This window comes from Lissotriton helveticus, chromosome 3_2 (genome assembly GCF_964261635.1).
Source record: "Lissotriton helveticus chromosome 3_2, aLisHel1.1, whole genome shotgun sequence".
NCBI classification, from domain to species: domain Eukaryota; kingdom Metazoa; phylum Chordata; class Amphibia; order Caudata; family Salamandridae; genus Lissotriton; species Lissotriton helveticus.
Genome location: NC_136062.1, coordinates 112568338 through 112585509, shown reverse-complemented (window position 1 = coordinate 112585509; position 17172 = coordinate 112568338). Strand labels below are relative to the sequence as shown.

General features: G+C 43.3%; 1 protein-coding gene across 2 annotated transcripts in view; it reads left to right on the top strand.

Moving 5' to 3' along the window:
* CCPG1 (cell cycle progression 1) overlaps positions 1 to 17172 on the top strand; it is a 387788-nt gene that overhangs the window by 273715 nt on the left and 96901 nt on the right. For both annotated transcript variants that reach the window (XM_078684863.1, XM_078684864.1), the window contains exon 6: positions 8007 to 8252. In XM_078684863.1, coding sequence (XP_078540989.1) covers positions 8007 to 8252 — 246 coding nt within the window. The remainder of the gene's footprint in view (positions 1 to 8006; positions 8253 to 17172) is intronic.

The following is a 17172-nucleotide window of genomic DNA, read 5'->3' as shown; positions in this document are numbered from 1 at the left end:
GCTATCACAGAGGCACTTAAGGGGTAACAACTACAAAGTTCGCTGCAAAGATGCTTCCCCACGTGGTGACCCACACACCACTAAGCAGTGGCTCCCTTTGCCCCCTCCCTCCGATCATTTAACACCTTCGTAGGTTGATTACAACAATTTCTCCCCACCTGAGGATCCATAACATCAGATCAGTGGGTGTTGGGCATTACCAACATGGATAAAGCTCCTCACCACACCTCCAAGCATTCTACTTCGCGCACACACACTTTCTGTGGAAGATCAAACCTCAAAACGGAAGTGCAAGCTCTCTTGCTCAAAAAAGCTAAATAGCCCATCCATCTTCAACATAAAGGGTCAGGGATATACTCCCTATTCTTTTTCATCCCGAAAAAGCATGGCCCATCTTCGATCTCAGGCCCTTAAATCATTACATCCTGTCAGAGCATTTCCATATGGGCACCCTCCAAGACGAGATCCCACTTCTCCAACAAGGCGACTTTAAGCACTACACTTTAAGGACACATACTTTTACATTCCAAATATCTATCACACCGCACATACCTCCGGCTTGTCATAGCTGGCAAACATCAGGTCAAAGTCCTCTCATTTGGGGTTGCTACTGCACCCCTCGTGTTCAACAAAAATGCTTAGCAGTGATAGCCAAGAAACAACAAAGGGCCTTGACTCGACTCAGTAAGGCTGAGTCCATATAACTATAAAACGTAACAATTGCCAATAGTGAGCAAAACTCCAAAAATCTTTTTGTTAGCTAGACCCTACGAATAAAACATATAGGTCCACGTTTTTACTACACCATCAATTGTTTTATTTGACAACTCACTTAGAAATCACTTTATCAATAATACTTTCTCTACATGTGTATCAATAATAAATACAAAACAGAGGGAAAAACTATATACAAAAAACTACATTACATCATACACGACACCAGCAGACAATCAATGCAAACCTACATACATGCCTCATACAGATTTGGCCAGACACTAATGACACACACTCACACCATCCAAACAACACAGCAGAAAGGTTAAAAAATCCTTTTGCATGGCCCCAGAACTGGTGGTCAATATTCTTAATCCCAACGTCAAACGACACAGTAAATCATATGTACTCCTAAAGCGATGTAGAGATGATTCAAAGAAATCACTTTTTCCTACATTTAACACCTAAATCATTACATCGAGAAGACAATTGTATTGCATGATTTGTATGACAAGGGACACACAAGGTCGATGCGTTTCAAACCCAAATGTTTGTGGGGTTCTCATCAGGACCGTGACATTCTTATTTCCTTAATAAAACCAATCTGTGACTTCACAATTATGAAGATGTTAGCGTTCAGTTGCTGAACTTGAATGTATATTCCCTGTTGTTGTATAGCCGGTACCAGGGTCACCTCAATCGCACGTCGGTGGAGTCCGTTACCGCTAAAGTTGAACTATCAGTTTGCCAGTAGCTCTTAAACAGTCTCTATCCCTCTCCACAGCCGCGTACACGTCCTCCAACTCTGTTGTGTATCTCGCGTTTCCGCATTGAATGATGGGAACATCCATCTGTTAGCGGAACACCTCCCGGGAACAGGCAAGGACTTTGCCGACCTCCTCAGCCGATGCGGCAACAAGTCCATGAGTGAAAACTCCACCCTCCTCCTAAACTTCCACAAGTGGGGGGGGGGGGGGTTTCCACAATTAGACCTGTTTGCAAACGATGCAGAATGCCAAAACTTTGTCTCCAGGTTCCCACATCCACTATCCAAGGGCAATACTCTGTGGATGAACTGGCCTGGGATACTTGCCTATGCTTTTCCACCTTTTTTTCTTCTTCCGTTTCTGCTTTGGATGCTCAGGCAAATGTCTCTCATGCTCATTTTAGTAGCTCCCACTTGGGTTTCCCATACTACTTGAACTCTGTTGTTCCCCACGTGAAACCTCAGCCCGTACCTTCTCACTCAGAACCATGGAGAGATCAGGCATCCAAATCTAAGGCAACTCAACCTTGCGATTTGGCTCCTGAAGTAATTGAATTGAGTTACTTAAATCTCCCACCGGAATGTATGACCATTCTTAAAGAAGCTCATAGGCCTAAGACTAGAGACTGTAAAGCAGCTAAATGGAAAAGATGTGTCTTTTACTGCAGAAATAAGCAATTTGATCCATTTAAAACAACTGTACAAAACATTGTTTGCTATCTTCTTCATTTACAGCTCTCTGCCGTGGCTGACATTTCAGTACGCTTGCCTCTAGCTCCAGTGACTGCCTATCTACAAAACAGGCAGCACTTATCTTTTTGTTCAAAGTGCCAGTTATTAAGGCCTTTATGAAAGGGCTTATAAGGGTAATTCACCCAGAAGGATCACTTACATAATATCGAGGGACATAATATCGACTAGCAAAAATATCGTTGACAAAATATCGACAGACAGAATATCGAGTTTGTATCTACAAACAGGTAAGTACAAAAATATCGAGTAAAAAATATCATTTACAAAAATATAGTTTATAAAAATATCGACTTTATTAAAAACAATGTTAAATTAAATTAATATTAAAAATTAATAACTAAAATATACTTAGAAATACTTAATTATCTTATAATAATTAAATAATTAAGTTATAAAAAAATGTACAATCATATTTGTTAAAACATATATATATAGTAACATAATATAATTAAATAATATCCAATATTATTACCGTACCATAGCAGGTGTCAAAATTACTATTCCCCCGCCAAAAAGTGCAACAGTAGGGAAAGCGTTGGATAGCGTAGGGGTAAAAATTACTATTCCCACTCCAGTGAGTGCAACAGTAGGGAAAGCGTTGGATAGCGTAGGGGTAAAAATGACTATTCCCACTCCAAAGAGTGCAACAGTAGGGAAAGCGTTGGATAGCGTAGGGGTAAAAATTACTATTCCCACTCCTGTGGGTGCAACAGTAGGGAAAGCGTTGGATAGCGTAGAGGTAAAAATTACTATTCCCACTCCAGTGGGTGCAACAGTAGGAAAAGCGTTGGATAGCGTAGGGGTAAAAATTACTATTCCCACTCCAGTGGATGCAACAGTAGGGAAAGCGTTGGATAGCGTAGGGGTAAAAATTACTATTCCAACTCCAAAGAGTGCAACAGTAGGGAAAGCGTTGGATAGCGTAGGGGTAAAAATTACTATTCTAACTCCAAAGAGTGCAACAGTAGGGAAAGCGTTGGATAGCGTAGGGATTAAAATTACTATTCCCACTCCAAAGAGTGCAACAGTAGGGAAAGCATTGGATAGCGTAGGGGTTAAAATTACTATTCCCACTCCAGAGAGTGCAATAGTAGAGAAAGTAAATACTTCATATATTATTTAAAAAAATATAAATTAATATCTATAAAAAATTAATTAAAAGTAATGGCCAATTTAATATAATATAATAATTAATCAATTAAAATTACAAATTAAAATTCATTATTACAATTAGTTACCTATTAATACAAATTAACAATTAATTAATTAACAATTTAAAATTAATTAACAATTAATTCAAATTAAATACAATTAAATAAATTGAATTATTTAATTAATTATAAATAAAATACTTCCCACCCTATTCCTCTATAAACCCACAGCCTGCTACAGAAAATGAATTAGTAAAATTAACATAATTAGCAATTAATCAATTAAATATAATTAATTTGCAATTAAAATGTAATTAATTACCCATAAAAAATTAATTAAATAATAATTCTAAATAAATACCAATAAATAACTTTACATATTTAATTAATTATAAATAAATTACTTCCCACCCAATTCCCCTATAAACCCACTACAGAAAATAGATTAGTAAAATTACCATAATTAGCAATTAATCAATTAATTAAAATTAATTGACAATTAAAATTTAATTAATTACCAAATATAAATTAATTAACAATGAATTCAAAATGATTACCAATAAATAAATGTACATATTTAATTAATTATAATTAAATTACTTCCCACCCTATTCCCCTATAAACCCACAACCCGCTACGGAATTAAATTACGCAAACATTAATAGAACAAAATTCATTAATTAAAATAAATTATAACATAAATACACACTTTTCACACATATAATAACAAAAAACACTATAAAAAATTGATATTATTAAAAATGCGATAATTTTAATAACCTATATTATATACTTCGATATTTTAACTTTCTATATTTTTGACATTCGATATTACATTACTTACCTTCAAAACGATACTTTTGATGTCTATATTCTGTCCATTCGATATTTTGTCCTGCCTATATTTTGTACTCGATATTATGCCCATTCGATATTTTGTAGTCGATAATATGTCTGTTTACCCACCCAGAATTCAACCTGCACCAACATGGAATCTCAATATTGTTCTCAGGAGACTGATGGGTCCACCATTTGAACTATTACCTACTTGCCCCTCCAATTTCGGTTTTGGTTGGTGGCCTTTTTAATTGCCATTTCTTCACATAGGCATGTGAGTGAGTTTCAGGCACTACCCTTAGAAGAACCTTTTTTCAAACTACACAGGAGTAGGGTGGTCCTCCGCACCAACCCAAAATTCCTTTCAACACTGGTTTCCCCTTTCCACCTTAACCAATCAGTTGAGTTACCTGTTTTCTTCCCTCAACCAGACTATGTTGCAGAAAGGGCTCTTCATACACAAGATGTTAAAAGAGCTCTAATGTATTACATTGACATAACCAAAGATTTTCGTAAAACCATACAATTCTGTTGCTTTTCCGCACCCTTACAATGGAAAACGCAAATCTAAATCAGGCATTTCTTGATGGATAATTAAATGTATTAAAACATGTTGTGTTAAAACTAAAAGGACTTTACCTACACCCCCTGGAACACAATTTACTCGTAAAATAGAGGCTTCAATCTTTTTCCTGGGCAATATTCCAATAACTGACATATGTAAGGCAGCTACATTGTCTACACCACACACTTTCACACAACATTATTGTGTGGATGTTCTAAAACGCCAGCAAACTAATGTAGGTTAGGCAGTGCCTCGTACACTTTTCCAAACAACTGCAACACCCACAGGTTATCCACCGCTTTTTCAGGTCACTGCTTTACAGTCTGTGCAAAGCATGTTTATTTACAGCCTCACATGCCTGGAATGGATATTACTTAACCTGTATGCATCTGTTCCTTCCTGAACACATGTGGCAGTTCTTTTTTACTTTTCCATATGCTGGGACATCTCTTTACTGATGCTTATTCGCATGCCATTCTCATCCGCTTGTCTGAAAATTTAAAGGAGGTGAAGCCCATGCGCATTATCACCAAGAGGAGGAGTCACTTTACCTCGTAACTCAAAAGACTTCTTCAAAGAAAAACAACTTGCACATATTCGGACCCAACACTAGATGGCAGTAGTATGCAAAGCATGTGAATCTACAGCATTACCAGCCAAGAACAGACGCTTACCGGGTAAGTAATATAATCCTTATCGTCCATTCTTCTACTATGAGGCTTGAGACACTGGAATTAAAGCGTGAATCCTAAGAAGGATGCGGGAGTTAGAGATGCTGTAATGTTATGCCCATGCTATAAATCTCCTAACTTTCACTCCCAAAACATATTAAGGGTACTTTAATTGCAAAAAAGAGTGACTCGGTCATGGTCAGTTACATAACTGAGAGTGGTGCTGAATGTGCAACATAAAAAGGAAATCCAGTCATCTCAAGAGAGAGAACTTGTGATAACATCCCTTTCTTGTCTCTCTAGTATTTCTATTTGTTTAAAAGGACTCTCACCCACTAATATCAATAGTGGCATGCTTCATCCTTTGGTCCTCACCCAAGATATCTTCTGTATCTGTTTGGACTCTTTGGTAGTGTTATTGAAGGCTCCTGTGTTTAAAACTGCCTGCAGGTAGCCCTTGTCTTTAAAATGTTATTAGGGGAAACCTTGGCAATATAAAAAAACATAATCCTGGATGTAGTTAGGTTGGATGGCTTTCTTCAGGACCAATACATTATGAGGATGTTTGATCACTCCTAAACACGAAGGCACTTTAGAGGCCTCACGCCCTTTTTCGTGTAAAAGCTAGAAATACTATCATATACGGTAGTGCATGATCAACTGTGTGATTTTCACCTTCATAGATGAGTGCAGTGCTTATTATCAGTGACCACAAACATACTTTGTAATACATAATGATTAGTAATGTAGTTTCTTTTGCTTTTTTCAGATGTGTTATGGAAAAAGTTTCTTATTATTGGTATGAACCATAAGACAGGCACAGCAAAAAGCATGATTAATGTGCACTTATACGCAATTTGACTGCACTACTACTGTTCGGTCCCAGACATAATTCAGCTAGGGATCCTTAATATACTGGTCCTGAAGAAAACCCTCCAACCTAACTGGCGATCATTTATGGCTTAAACATATAGACCTTTCTGAGGTAGGAGCTAATACTGCATCAACTGTCCGCAACCTAGCTTACTTTCCTGTTACTCATTGACTTTGGTCTTTGACCAGGTACAAGCGCTCTGCTGCCTTTTTTTGGCTCAGTTTGCGCTATAGGAATATCACATACATACATTCTCACTGTCTAATTACTCGCTCATTTGGGTGCTGAGGGATTTTTCTGACCGGTACAGATTTCCTTTAGTATTCCTGGAATGTGTGCGCTGGCATTGGTTCATTATATGAGGTTTCTTTGCTCCAATGAGTTCTTTGTTTTTTTTTTTCATCCATTTGTTTCAGCTTTCCAGTGTTCTTTGTAATGCTAAAAAAAGTATCCTAAACAATAAGGGGCACCTTTTGTACCTTGCATGAGGCAATTATGCACTGGATTTTTTCATGCTGTCTCGTGTTTGGAGAATGCAGCATGCATGTTCAACCTTCACTTTTTTCTTAATGTTTGACTTACTAACAAGTTTGAATGTTATTGTTAACCATCCTGTGTATGATATGACATTGACATTTTGGTTTTATGGAAAATACGGAAATGTTTTTGCATTGATTTTCTAAATATTTCTGATTGAGGAGAAGAGTTTTGTGTGAAACTATTGAATGTACTAATGTTTGTGAAAATGCTTATTTTGGAGCTCTCTAGTATAACACTAAGTAATAGTCCATGTGTTTTACTTAATATTTTGAATAGATGTTGGTGAAAGTGATTTCTCAATCTAGTACCAAGACCATTCATCCTTGATCAAGGTGGAATCAGATGCCCATATATTACATTTGCAATTACTGATAGCCTACAAATTCTGACCAAGACAAAAGGAGTAAATACTGTTTGCAGTAAAAACTATCACCTGTTGTGTGATTATATTACAAGAGGCTGTCCCATTAAATCAATACTAGCATTGGAAATGAGATCAGGTCTGAGCTCTGGCATGAGTTTATTTTGATTGGCCACCAAACACTAAAATACATTTGTGGCCAGTTTTATTTTTGATGGGCGGCAGAAAAATCTGTTTTGTAGCATTTGCAAGAATGAATAATTGCTCTGCTAGGAAGGACGCTGCTACTTGTGGTGCCTTCAACTTATTCAGTCTGACTTTCTCTTGGGACCAAGTCACAGCATTACACATGATCCTCTGGTGAACATAACAGATTTAGAACAGCCTAAAGCCATTTTGAAAGACTGTGAATGTATGCATGGTTCAGACAAGGAAAGGTAAAATCTTGGCAGAGAAGACCACTGCTAATAAGAATTCAAAAAAGTCAGGTGCTGTGCATCTAAGGGGGCTCTTCTTTCTTACCTCTATGCAAAGTGATGAATAGCAGCCCCTTCGATGAGCTGTCTGTCCTACAAACCATAGAAGCCAAAATCAGGTTAAGCTGCAAAGAAGATTCAGTCATCAAGAAACCAGCCTACAGATGGAGTTTCCCCTGCATTGTTTTTGACTTCTTAAAGGAGCCCTCTGAATCTTCAATTCTCCTTAAGTGACGGTATAAGCAGTGTGTTATTTTTATCCACACCCTCTTATGACGTGGCTCTCTTTTCCTTTCAGTCTTTCCATCTCGGCAAACATCAGATGAATCAAGTAATGATGAAGTTAGTGATTCCTCTGGTCCAACTCCTAGGAAACGGCGTGCTAAGCGCAGGACTGTCTCTGGCTCTGAACCTGAGGTGAGACCTGCTGTAGAGGTGGTCCCACTGCAGAAAGCACCTTCAACGAAACTGGGTAGCAGCCTGAATGGGTGCATTGTCCTTGCGTTGGTAATTGCAGTCAGCATGGGCTTTGGACATTTTTATGGTAAGTGCTGAAGAAATGTATTAGTTTCTTGACTCCTATCTAAAATCTTTTTATTAAACTGTGTCATTGGTTGCATAACTCTCTATTCTTCATCATGAGGTTTTCATAATAATTTATAACCTGTAAAATATTCCACATTTGTTAGAATAAGAGTGATAATACGCTTGATAAATAGAGTTTAAAATTAAAATTGTTTCTGGAGTTTACTCAGACAGAGCCCCCTCAGAAAGCTTTCAACGCCACTTCTAAAGTTCCTCTTGCAAGAATAGACCCATCACTGTTATGCCTTTCCTAAGGTATTGATTCCCAATCCGAATTTGTCTTTTTTTCTCTCTATTCAAGAGTTTTTGGAAGCTCTAAGTCTTTTTATCTTCATGTTGTTGTTAAAAACATTAATTGCTCGATTCAACATCCCCTCATGACCAGCTGGAGTGTTTTGTTTCCATTGAGGATTTTGAATGGAATCCTCCAGGCATAGCTTGGAAATGTTGTGCTGCTATGCCATACATGCTTTTTTCTGAACGTGTCAAGAATCACGAGTCAATTTGAAGTGCTCAGACCTTTGTTTGAGGCATATGAGCTGCAGATTACAGACTGTGCATAGATCACCACCTAGTGTTGGAGTTGTTTTTCTCCTGAAAAGTCTTTGGAAGTCACCAGATAGGTGACTCCTCCTTTGGATTACACTGGGCATGGGCATCGGCTCCATCCTTAGATAGTTTTTTTCCGCCATCGGGCTCGGATGTTTCCTACGCTCCGGCCTGGAACCAATTCTCTTTCGGCGCGCAATCCTCACCATTTTCGACGGTATTGTCTCGAATGCGTTTCCAATTGACGCAACTCTCCACAACTTCGAAGTCTTCGATTCCGGTTGTCGATGAAGGCCTTCGGGCCTACCTGGCCCTATCTTCTGGCTCATGGAAAGGACGCCATTTAAGAAGTGTCCTCAACGTGGGTCGAAGTTTCCCCACACCGATCTCCATGAGGTGTGCAACTTTTGCCTCTCACCGGAGCACGAGGCCAGAGGCTGTTCCGCTTGTCCCTCCTTCCACTCCAAGAAGACAATTTGGGACAGACGAGCTCAAAGAGCAATGGCTAGCTCGTCATCTTCGATCCCAGACAACATCTTCCAAGAGGGCGCCCACGTGCCGGAACAGGAGCAAGAACATGGCATCGACAGCAACTCTGAGGCCGACGACTCGGACATCGAGGACATCACTCCGGCACAGCGGGTCGTAAGTACACACGTCCACCCGAGCCTTCCTCGACACCTTCCAAAAAGGTTTCGGTCACACCCTCGCCTTCGGGCCCGGGTGCACACCGAAAGACTGCTTCCCATGCCCCGTCTTCGGGCTCGGCAAAGAAGCCTTATAAGCCTCATCCTAAGAAAAAGGATATTGCAACCTCTCCTCTAAGAATACCTTCTCCTTCTCCTCCTCCGCCACATCACTCCCCTACACCATCTCCTACTCCATTAGAAGATGATGATACCGAGGATGACTCCTCTGAAGACGCTGGTGGTGGTGCAGATAACGAGCCACTAGATAATCCAAGTCTCCCTGGCTCACCTGACCCTTGGGATGATTATAGCACCCCAAACGTCCCTAACATGCCACAGGATGACATATACTCCTCAAGGCCTTCCCCACCAGAGGACACTATGGGATTTACCCCAACTTGCCCATAGGGCTGCCCAATACCATGGTGTTGACCTATATACTGACACAGTAGAGGAAGATTTCCTTATGGATACCTTGGACACCACACAAAGGTCCACCTCAATTTTACCCATGCTTAAAGGGGTCATTAAGCATGCGCCAGAGGTCTTTAAAGATCCAGTTGGGGCTCGAATCATCAACCCCCGAATTGAGAAGACGTAGAAGGCTTCCCCCTCAGATCCATCCTGCATTAAATGTGTCTGCACCACTGGACTCCCTTGTAGTCCCAACGCACGCAAAAGAGCCAACTCGAAATATCAGACGAGGCTCCCCCACCAGATAAAGAGTCTAAGCTCCTTGACGCCTCAGGCAAAAGAACAGCGGCACAGGCAGCAAACATATGGCTTATTGCCAATACCCGGGCACTACTAGCACGATATGACAGGGCACATTATGATGAATTAGAATCTCTGATGCAGCACCTATCCATATAAGTACACAAATAGGGCCAATGAACATATACAAGAGGGTAAAACCATCACCAATACCTCTATTAGTTGTGCCCTAGATGCAGCAGATACTGCTTCAAGGGCGAATAATACCAGTGTCCTTTTGCGTAGGCATGCCTGGCTACGCATTTCAGGGTTCAAACCTGAGGTACAAAGTGCCATACTCAATCAACCCTTTGATGAGCAACACTTATTTGGGCCTAATGTGGACGTATCCCTGGAAAAAATGAAAAAGGATACGGACACAGCTTAATTTATTGGAGCCTTGCAGTCGCAAGGTCCTAGACGCTCCTTTTGTCCCTCATCCTACAGAAGCACCACCGAAGGCTACACCTCAGATAGTCCCTCTACTTCCTACAAAGCCCCTACCCAATCCACCTACAGTAGGGGCTACCAAATAGGGGGTTACAAGGGTAACAACAAGAAAGGCAGAGGCAAAACTAACAACTCCCGCTCTGCCTCCACCCCTGCCCAATGACTTCCCTCCACTTCCCCCACCACATTCCACCACAGTTGGGGGAAGACTACAACAATTCATTCCGGTCTGGACCGACCTTACATCAGACAAGAAAACCTTGTGGTTCACCAACAACCTCAAACACTCCAAGAAAACCTGCCGCACCCTCGAGAAAGCCTGGCGCCACGACCAAACAGCAGAAAACATGACAGCCCTCAAGGACGCCACCCGCAAACATCACCAGCTGATCCGCACCACCAAAAGGACAACATTCAAAGAACGACTGGACAACAATACCCACAACAGCAATGAACTCTTCAGCATCGTTAAAGAGTTCTCCAACCCCAGCACCTGCAACAACGACATCACACCCTCGCAAGACCTCTGCGACTCACTCGCCTCATTCTTCCACCGCAAGATCGCCGACATACACAACAGCTTAGGCGAACAGACCACGCACCCTACCACCGGACCTGGACCCCGGTCAGCACCAAAGACACCACCCGCATGATGAACACCATCCACTCCGGCTCCCCAACCGACCCCTGTCCACACCACATCTTCAACAAAGCCGACTCCATCATCGCACCCCAACTCCAGAACATCAGCAACAGCTCCTTCGCATCCGCCACTTTCCCGGAGAGCTGGAAACATGCCGAGCTCAGCCCCCTCCTGAAGAAACCCACCGCGGACCCCACGGACCTCAAGAACTTCCGCCCCATCTCGCTCCTCCCTTTCCCGGCCAAAGTCATCGAGAAGACCGTCGAGACTAACGGATTCCTCGACCCCTCGCAGTCCGGCTTCCGAGCAAACCAAAGCACTGAAACCGCCCTCATAGCAGCTACCGACGACATCAGGTCCCTGCTCGACAACGGTGACACAGCTGCCCTCCTCCTCCTGGACCTCTCAGCAGCCTTCGACACCATATGCCATCGCACCCTGATACGACGCCTCAGCAACTCCGGAATCCAAGGAACTGCCCTGGAATGGATTATCTCATTCCTCGCCGGAAGAACCCAGAGAGTCCGCCTCCCCCCCTTCCTATCCGCAGCCACCGAAGTCATCTGCGGCGTTCCTCAAGGATCCTCGCTCAGCCCCACCCTCTTCAAAGTCTACATGACCCCTCTCGCAGCCATCGCACACCAACACAACCTTAACATCATCTCCTACGCTGACGACACTCAGCTGATCCTCTCCCTCACCAACGACCCCGCCACCGCCAGAGCCAACCTCCAGGAAGGAATGAAAGACGTCGCGGAGTGGATGAAGCTCAGCCGTCTGAAACTGAACTCAAACAAGACGGAAGTTCTCATCCTGGGACCATCCCCCTCAGCCTGGGACTACTCCTGGTGGCCCTCCGCGCTGGGCACCGCCCCCAAGTCCACGTACCACGCACGCAACCTTGGCTTCATCCTGGACTCATCCCTCACGATGACCAGGCAAGTCAACGCTGTCTCGTCATCCTGCTTCAACACCCTGCGCATGCTCCGAAAGATCTTCCGGTGGATCCCCACCGACACCAGGAAGACTGTCACCCAGGCCCTCGTCACCAGCCAACTGGACTACGGGAACACCCTCTACGCGGGAACCACAGCCAAACTCCAGAAAAGACTCCAGCGCATACAGAACGCCTCCGCACGACTCCTCCTGGACATCCCCCGTCACAGCCACATCTCTGCCCATTTGAAAGACCTGCACTGGCTCCCCGTCAGCAAGAGGATCACGTTCAGACTCCTCACCCACGCACACAAGGCTCTCCACGACATGGGCCCCAAATACCTCAACAGCCGCCTCACATTCTACACACCCACCCGCCAGCTCCAATCCGCCAGCCACGCTCTTGCTGCCGTCCCTCGAATTCGCAAAGCCTCCGCCGGAGGAAGATCCTTTTCCTATCTGGCGGCCAAGACATGGAACTCCCTCCCCACCCCCCTATGGCTGACCCAGGACCATCTCTCCTTCAGGAAACAACTCAAGACCTGGCTGTTCGAGCAGTAGCAACTCCCCTCCCTCCCAGCGCCTTGAGACCCTAACGGGTGAGTAACGCGCTCTACAAATTTTTGTGATTGATTGATTGAGACAGGTGCTTGCGACAAATAATTCAGTCAGGTTTCTGTCTCGAACTAACATCTACCCCCCCCCAAACATACCACCCAAACAGCATCCAATGTCACAAGAACATTTGCTTTTGCTAAGGCAGGAGCTAATATCCCTCATACAAAAAAGCGCAATAGAACTGGTTCCACCACATCAACAAAACAAGGGAGTATACTCCCTGTACTTTCTTATCCCAAAAAAGGACGGCTCTCTCAGGCCTATTCTAGACCTCGCCACTAAACCTCCACATACAATCAGACCACATCCATAAGGTCACACTCCAGCAGGTCCTTTCTCTCCTTTTACAAAACGACTTTCTTGCCACTATAGATCGCAAGGACGCCTATTTTCACATTCCCATTCACACAGCTCACAGAAAGTATCTCAGATTTGTACTGGACGGTCAGCACTATCAATTCAAGGTACTACCATTCGGAGTCACAACAGCACCAAGAGTGTTTACCAAGTGCCTAGCAGTAGTAGCAGCACATTTAAGAAGACAGCACTATCACGTCTTCCCATATCTCGATGACTGGCTCATAAAAGCCAGCTCATACAGTCAGTGTGAAGAACACACTCACACCACCATCCAATTACTCCGCGACTTGGGGTTCACAGTAAACCACACCAAGTCCCATCTGCAACCGTCCCATGTACAACAATATCTAGGTGCCACAATAAACACCTCAACAGCGCTAGCTTACCCCTCTCCTGCCAGGATAACAAATATGCAAGCTCTTCTAACAAAATTCCAACTGCAACACTCTCTTCCAGCTCGAGTGTTCATGCAACTCATAGGAGTGATGGCCTCTTGCATATTCATAGTGCCTCATGCAAGACTACAGATGCATCCTCTTCAAGAGTGCTTAGCCCGACAATGGAACCAGGCCCAAGGAATGCCAATTAACAGACCTAGTGTTGGTAGACGGTCAGACGCACCGCTCTCTGCAATAGTGGAGCACCAAAAACCTTTCCAAGGGACGACCGTTCCTAGAGCCAGTTCCTCAAATAGTCATGACAGTGGACGCATTGCTCTCCGGCTGGGGAGCTCACCTACTGCATCACACAATGCAAGGCAGGTGGACACCGCAACAAAAGTTACTCCACATCAACCACCTGGAGTTACTAGCCATATTTCTAGCCCTAAAAACATTCCAAAAGCAGATATTTGGCAAAGCTGTCTTAGTACGCACATACAACATGACAGCCATGTACTACATCAACAAACAAGGAGGGACACACTCGCTGCAGCTCTCTGTTAGGTCAGCAAATATGGATATGGGCTATACCTCCAAACATCTTCCTCTTAGCCCAGCATGTTCCAGGGGTACAAAACATAATAGCAATCAGACGCAACAGATCCACGAGTGGGAACTTCATCCACAAATTCTTCAACCTTTCTTTCAAATGTGGGGACAACATCAGATAGACCTCATCGCCACCCACGAAAACACCAAAAGCCCAAGCTTCGCCGCCAGATAGCCACAACCGCTGTCCAAAGGCAATGCGATATGGATGAACTGGTCTGGCAAATTTGCGTACGCTTTTCCACCTCTCCCACTTCTTCCACTGGTAGTGTGCAAACTACAGCAACATTCCCTGACTCTCATTCTAGTTGCTCCAACTTGGGCCAGACAACCGTGGTACACCACACTGCTGCAACTTTCTGTGGTACCCCACCAAAAGCTATGCCTGTCTCCACGCTTCCTAACCCAGAACCGTGGAGAGATCAGACACCCGGACCTAGCTCAGCTCAACCTAGCGAACTGGCTCATGAGGTCCTAGAGTTCGGTTATCTTAACCTTCCCCCTGACTGTATGAACGTTATTAAAGAAGCTAGAAGTCCCACCACTAGGGCATGTTATGCAGCCAAGTGGAAACGTTTTGTAATATACTGTCATAACAATGGCATCAATCCTCTATGTGTCTATTCAACACATCATAGGATACTTACTACACCTCCAAAGATGTAACTTAGCATACACATCTATTAGACTGCATCTTGTTGCCATTGCAGCATACCTACAAAATAGACAACATCTATCACTTTTTTAGAGTACTTGCCATAAAAGCTTTTATGGAGGGCCTCAAAAGAATAATTCCTCTCAGAGCATCACCTTCACCTGTATGGAATTTAAACATTGTTCTCACACGTTAATGGGGCCTCCCTTTGAACCTTTACATAAATGTGAACTGCAATTCTTAACTTGGAAAGTTGCTTTCCTAGCAGCTATTACTTCTCTAAGAGTTAGTGAGCTACAAGCATTCATCATTCAAGAACCTTTTCTGTAAATGCATCATAATTAGGTTGGTCTCCAAACCAATCCTAAATTCCTTCCAAAAGTCATTTTGTCCTTCCACCTCAATCAATCTGTAGAGCTTCCCGTATTCTTCTTGCAGCCACAAACAGTTGCAGAAAGAGCTTGTTATACCTTAGATGTCAAAACAGCATTGCTTTACTACATTGAAAGAACACTACCTTTTTGTAAAACTAAACAACTTTTTGTGTCTTTTTCACCACCACACAAAGGCAACCCTATATCAAAATCTGGGATAGCTAGGTGGATTGTCAAATGCATACAGATTTGCTACCACAAAGCTAAATGTACGTTATCTGTCTCTCCCTAAAGCCCATTATACAAGAAAGATAGGGGCTTCAATGGCATTTTTAGGGAACATTCCCTTAAATGACATCTGCAAAGCAGCTACATGGTCTACACCACACACATTCACAAAACACTATTGTGTAGATGTGCAAACTAAACAACAAGCTACTGGTGGCCAGGCTGTACTCAACACTGTTTCAAACTACTGCAACAGATACGGGTGCTCGCCACTAAAAGTGGGTACTGCTATACAATCTATGCACAGTGTGTAATCTGCAGCTCATTGCCTCGAACGGAAAATGCTACTTACCAGTCTGTTCTTGGCATGTAGAGCTGCAGAGTTACACATGCCCACCCGCCCGCTACCTTTATCTGTTCCAGTATTATCTTAATTAGATACAGCTTACGTGAGCATCCTTTCTGTTTCTTACAAAATTCCATAATTTCCCTGCTGGCGAAACACAATCTAAGGATGGAGCCGATGCCCATGCGCAGTGTAATCCAAAGGAGGAGTCACCTATCTTGTGACTTCCAAAGACTTTTCGGGACAAAAACAACTGCAAACATCCGGGCCCAACACTAGGTGGCGATCTATGCACAGTGTGTAACTCTGCAGCTCTACATGCCAAGAACAGATGCATACTGGTAAGTAGCATTTTCCTTTTTACTCGTCTTAAGAGTTATGATGACTGGGAGACACCCAAACTGTACCCGGTTATGAGTGGGGATAGCTATAAGTTCCTTGTCCTAGACTATGTGGTGGCCGCAATTACTAGCCAGAGGGTACATGCCTTTTTTTCATCTGTACCCTCATGGAGAGGCTGCCCACTGGCTTTCTTGAGTTAAAGGTTCGTAAGTCCCCACAGATGGGCCCCTTATTGTGTGTGTGTTTCTCTGTGAGTAAGTAAACAGTTTACAGCCTGCTCAAGGTGGGTGCCCCGTCTTTAAAGAGGCCATGTGTGCCCATACTCCTGCTCAGATCCCACTCACGTGTTGCATATGTAGTGGGTATTTGGGGTGGTGGTCGTGCTGCCAGATAATATCCTTTGTTGCTGTAGATTGTCCCCTGCATCCGTGAAACCTACTGCACCCATTCTGCCTGTGTTTCTATTGGATACCTCGATGTTGCACTGACCTGTGCTGGGCTGCCTTACTTGCACTAATCAAAATTATCGTAACCTTTTTTTAAAATTTATTAGACCTTGCCCTTCAAATAAACCTTAAAAAAGGTACATAGAAGGCAAGAACAGCCTGACCGGATGGGAAAGATCTAATCTGAGGCTCCTCCCTTGCTGCCGATGTCTCCCCACTCATTCGCTGTTTATAAGCCCCTACAAGAACCACAGTGGGGGAAGTGGCTAGTGGAGAAGACAGTGAGTACATCTTGAGACCCTGAAGCCCGCCACACCCTGCTGTCACGTCACATGAGAGTCTGAGGTGCCCTTCTCACTAAATTATGGTCAGGTTGACTGAGTGACCACCCAGACGTCTCCCTAACACCCAAGAAATGAAGAATAATGATGTGGCAGTGGAGATGAAGCACCGGTCTCTCTACACGTAACAAAGCAGCATGTGCTGAGGCAGAGTAAGCCA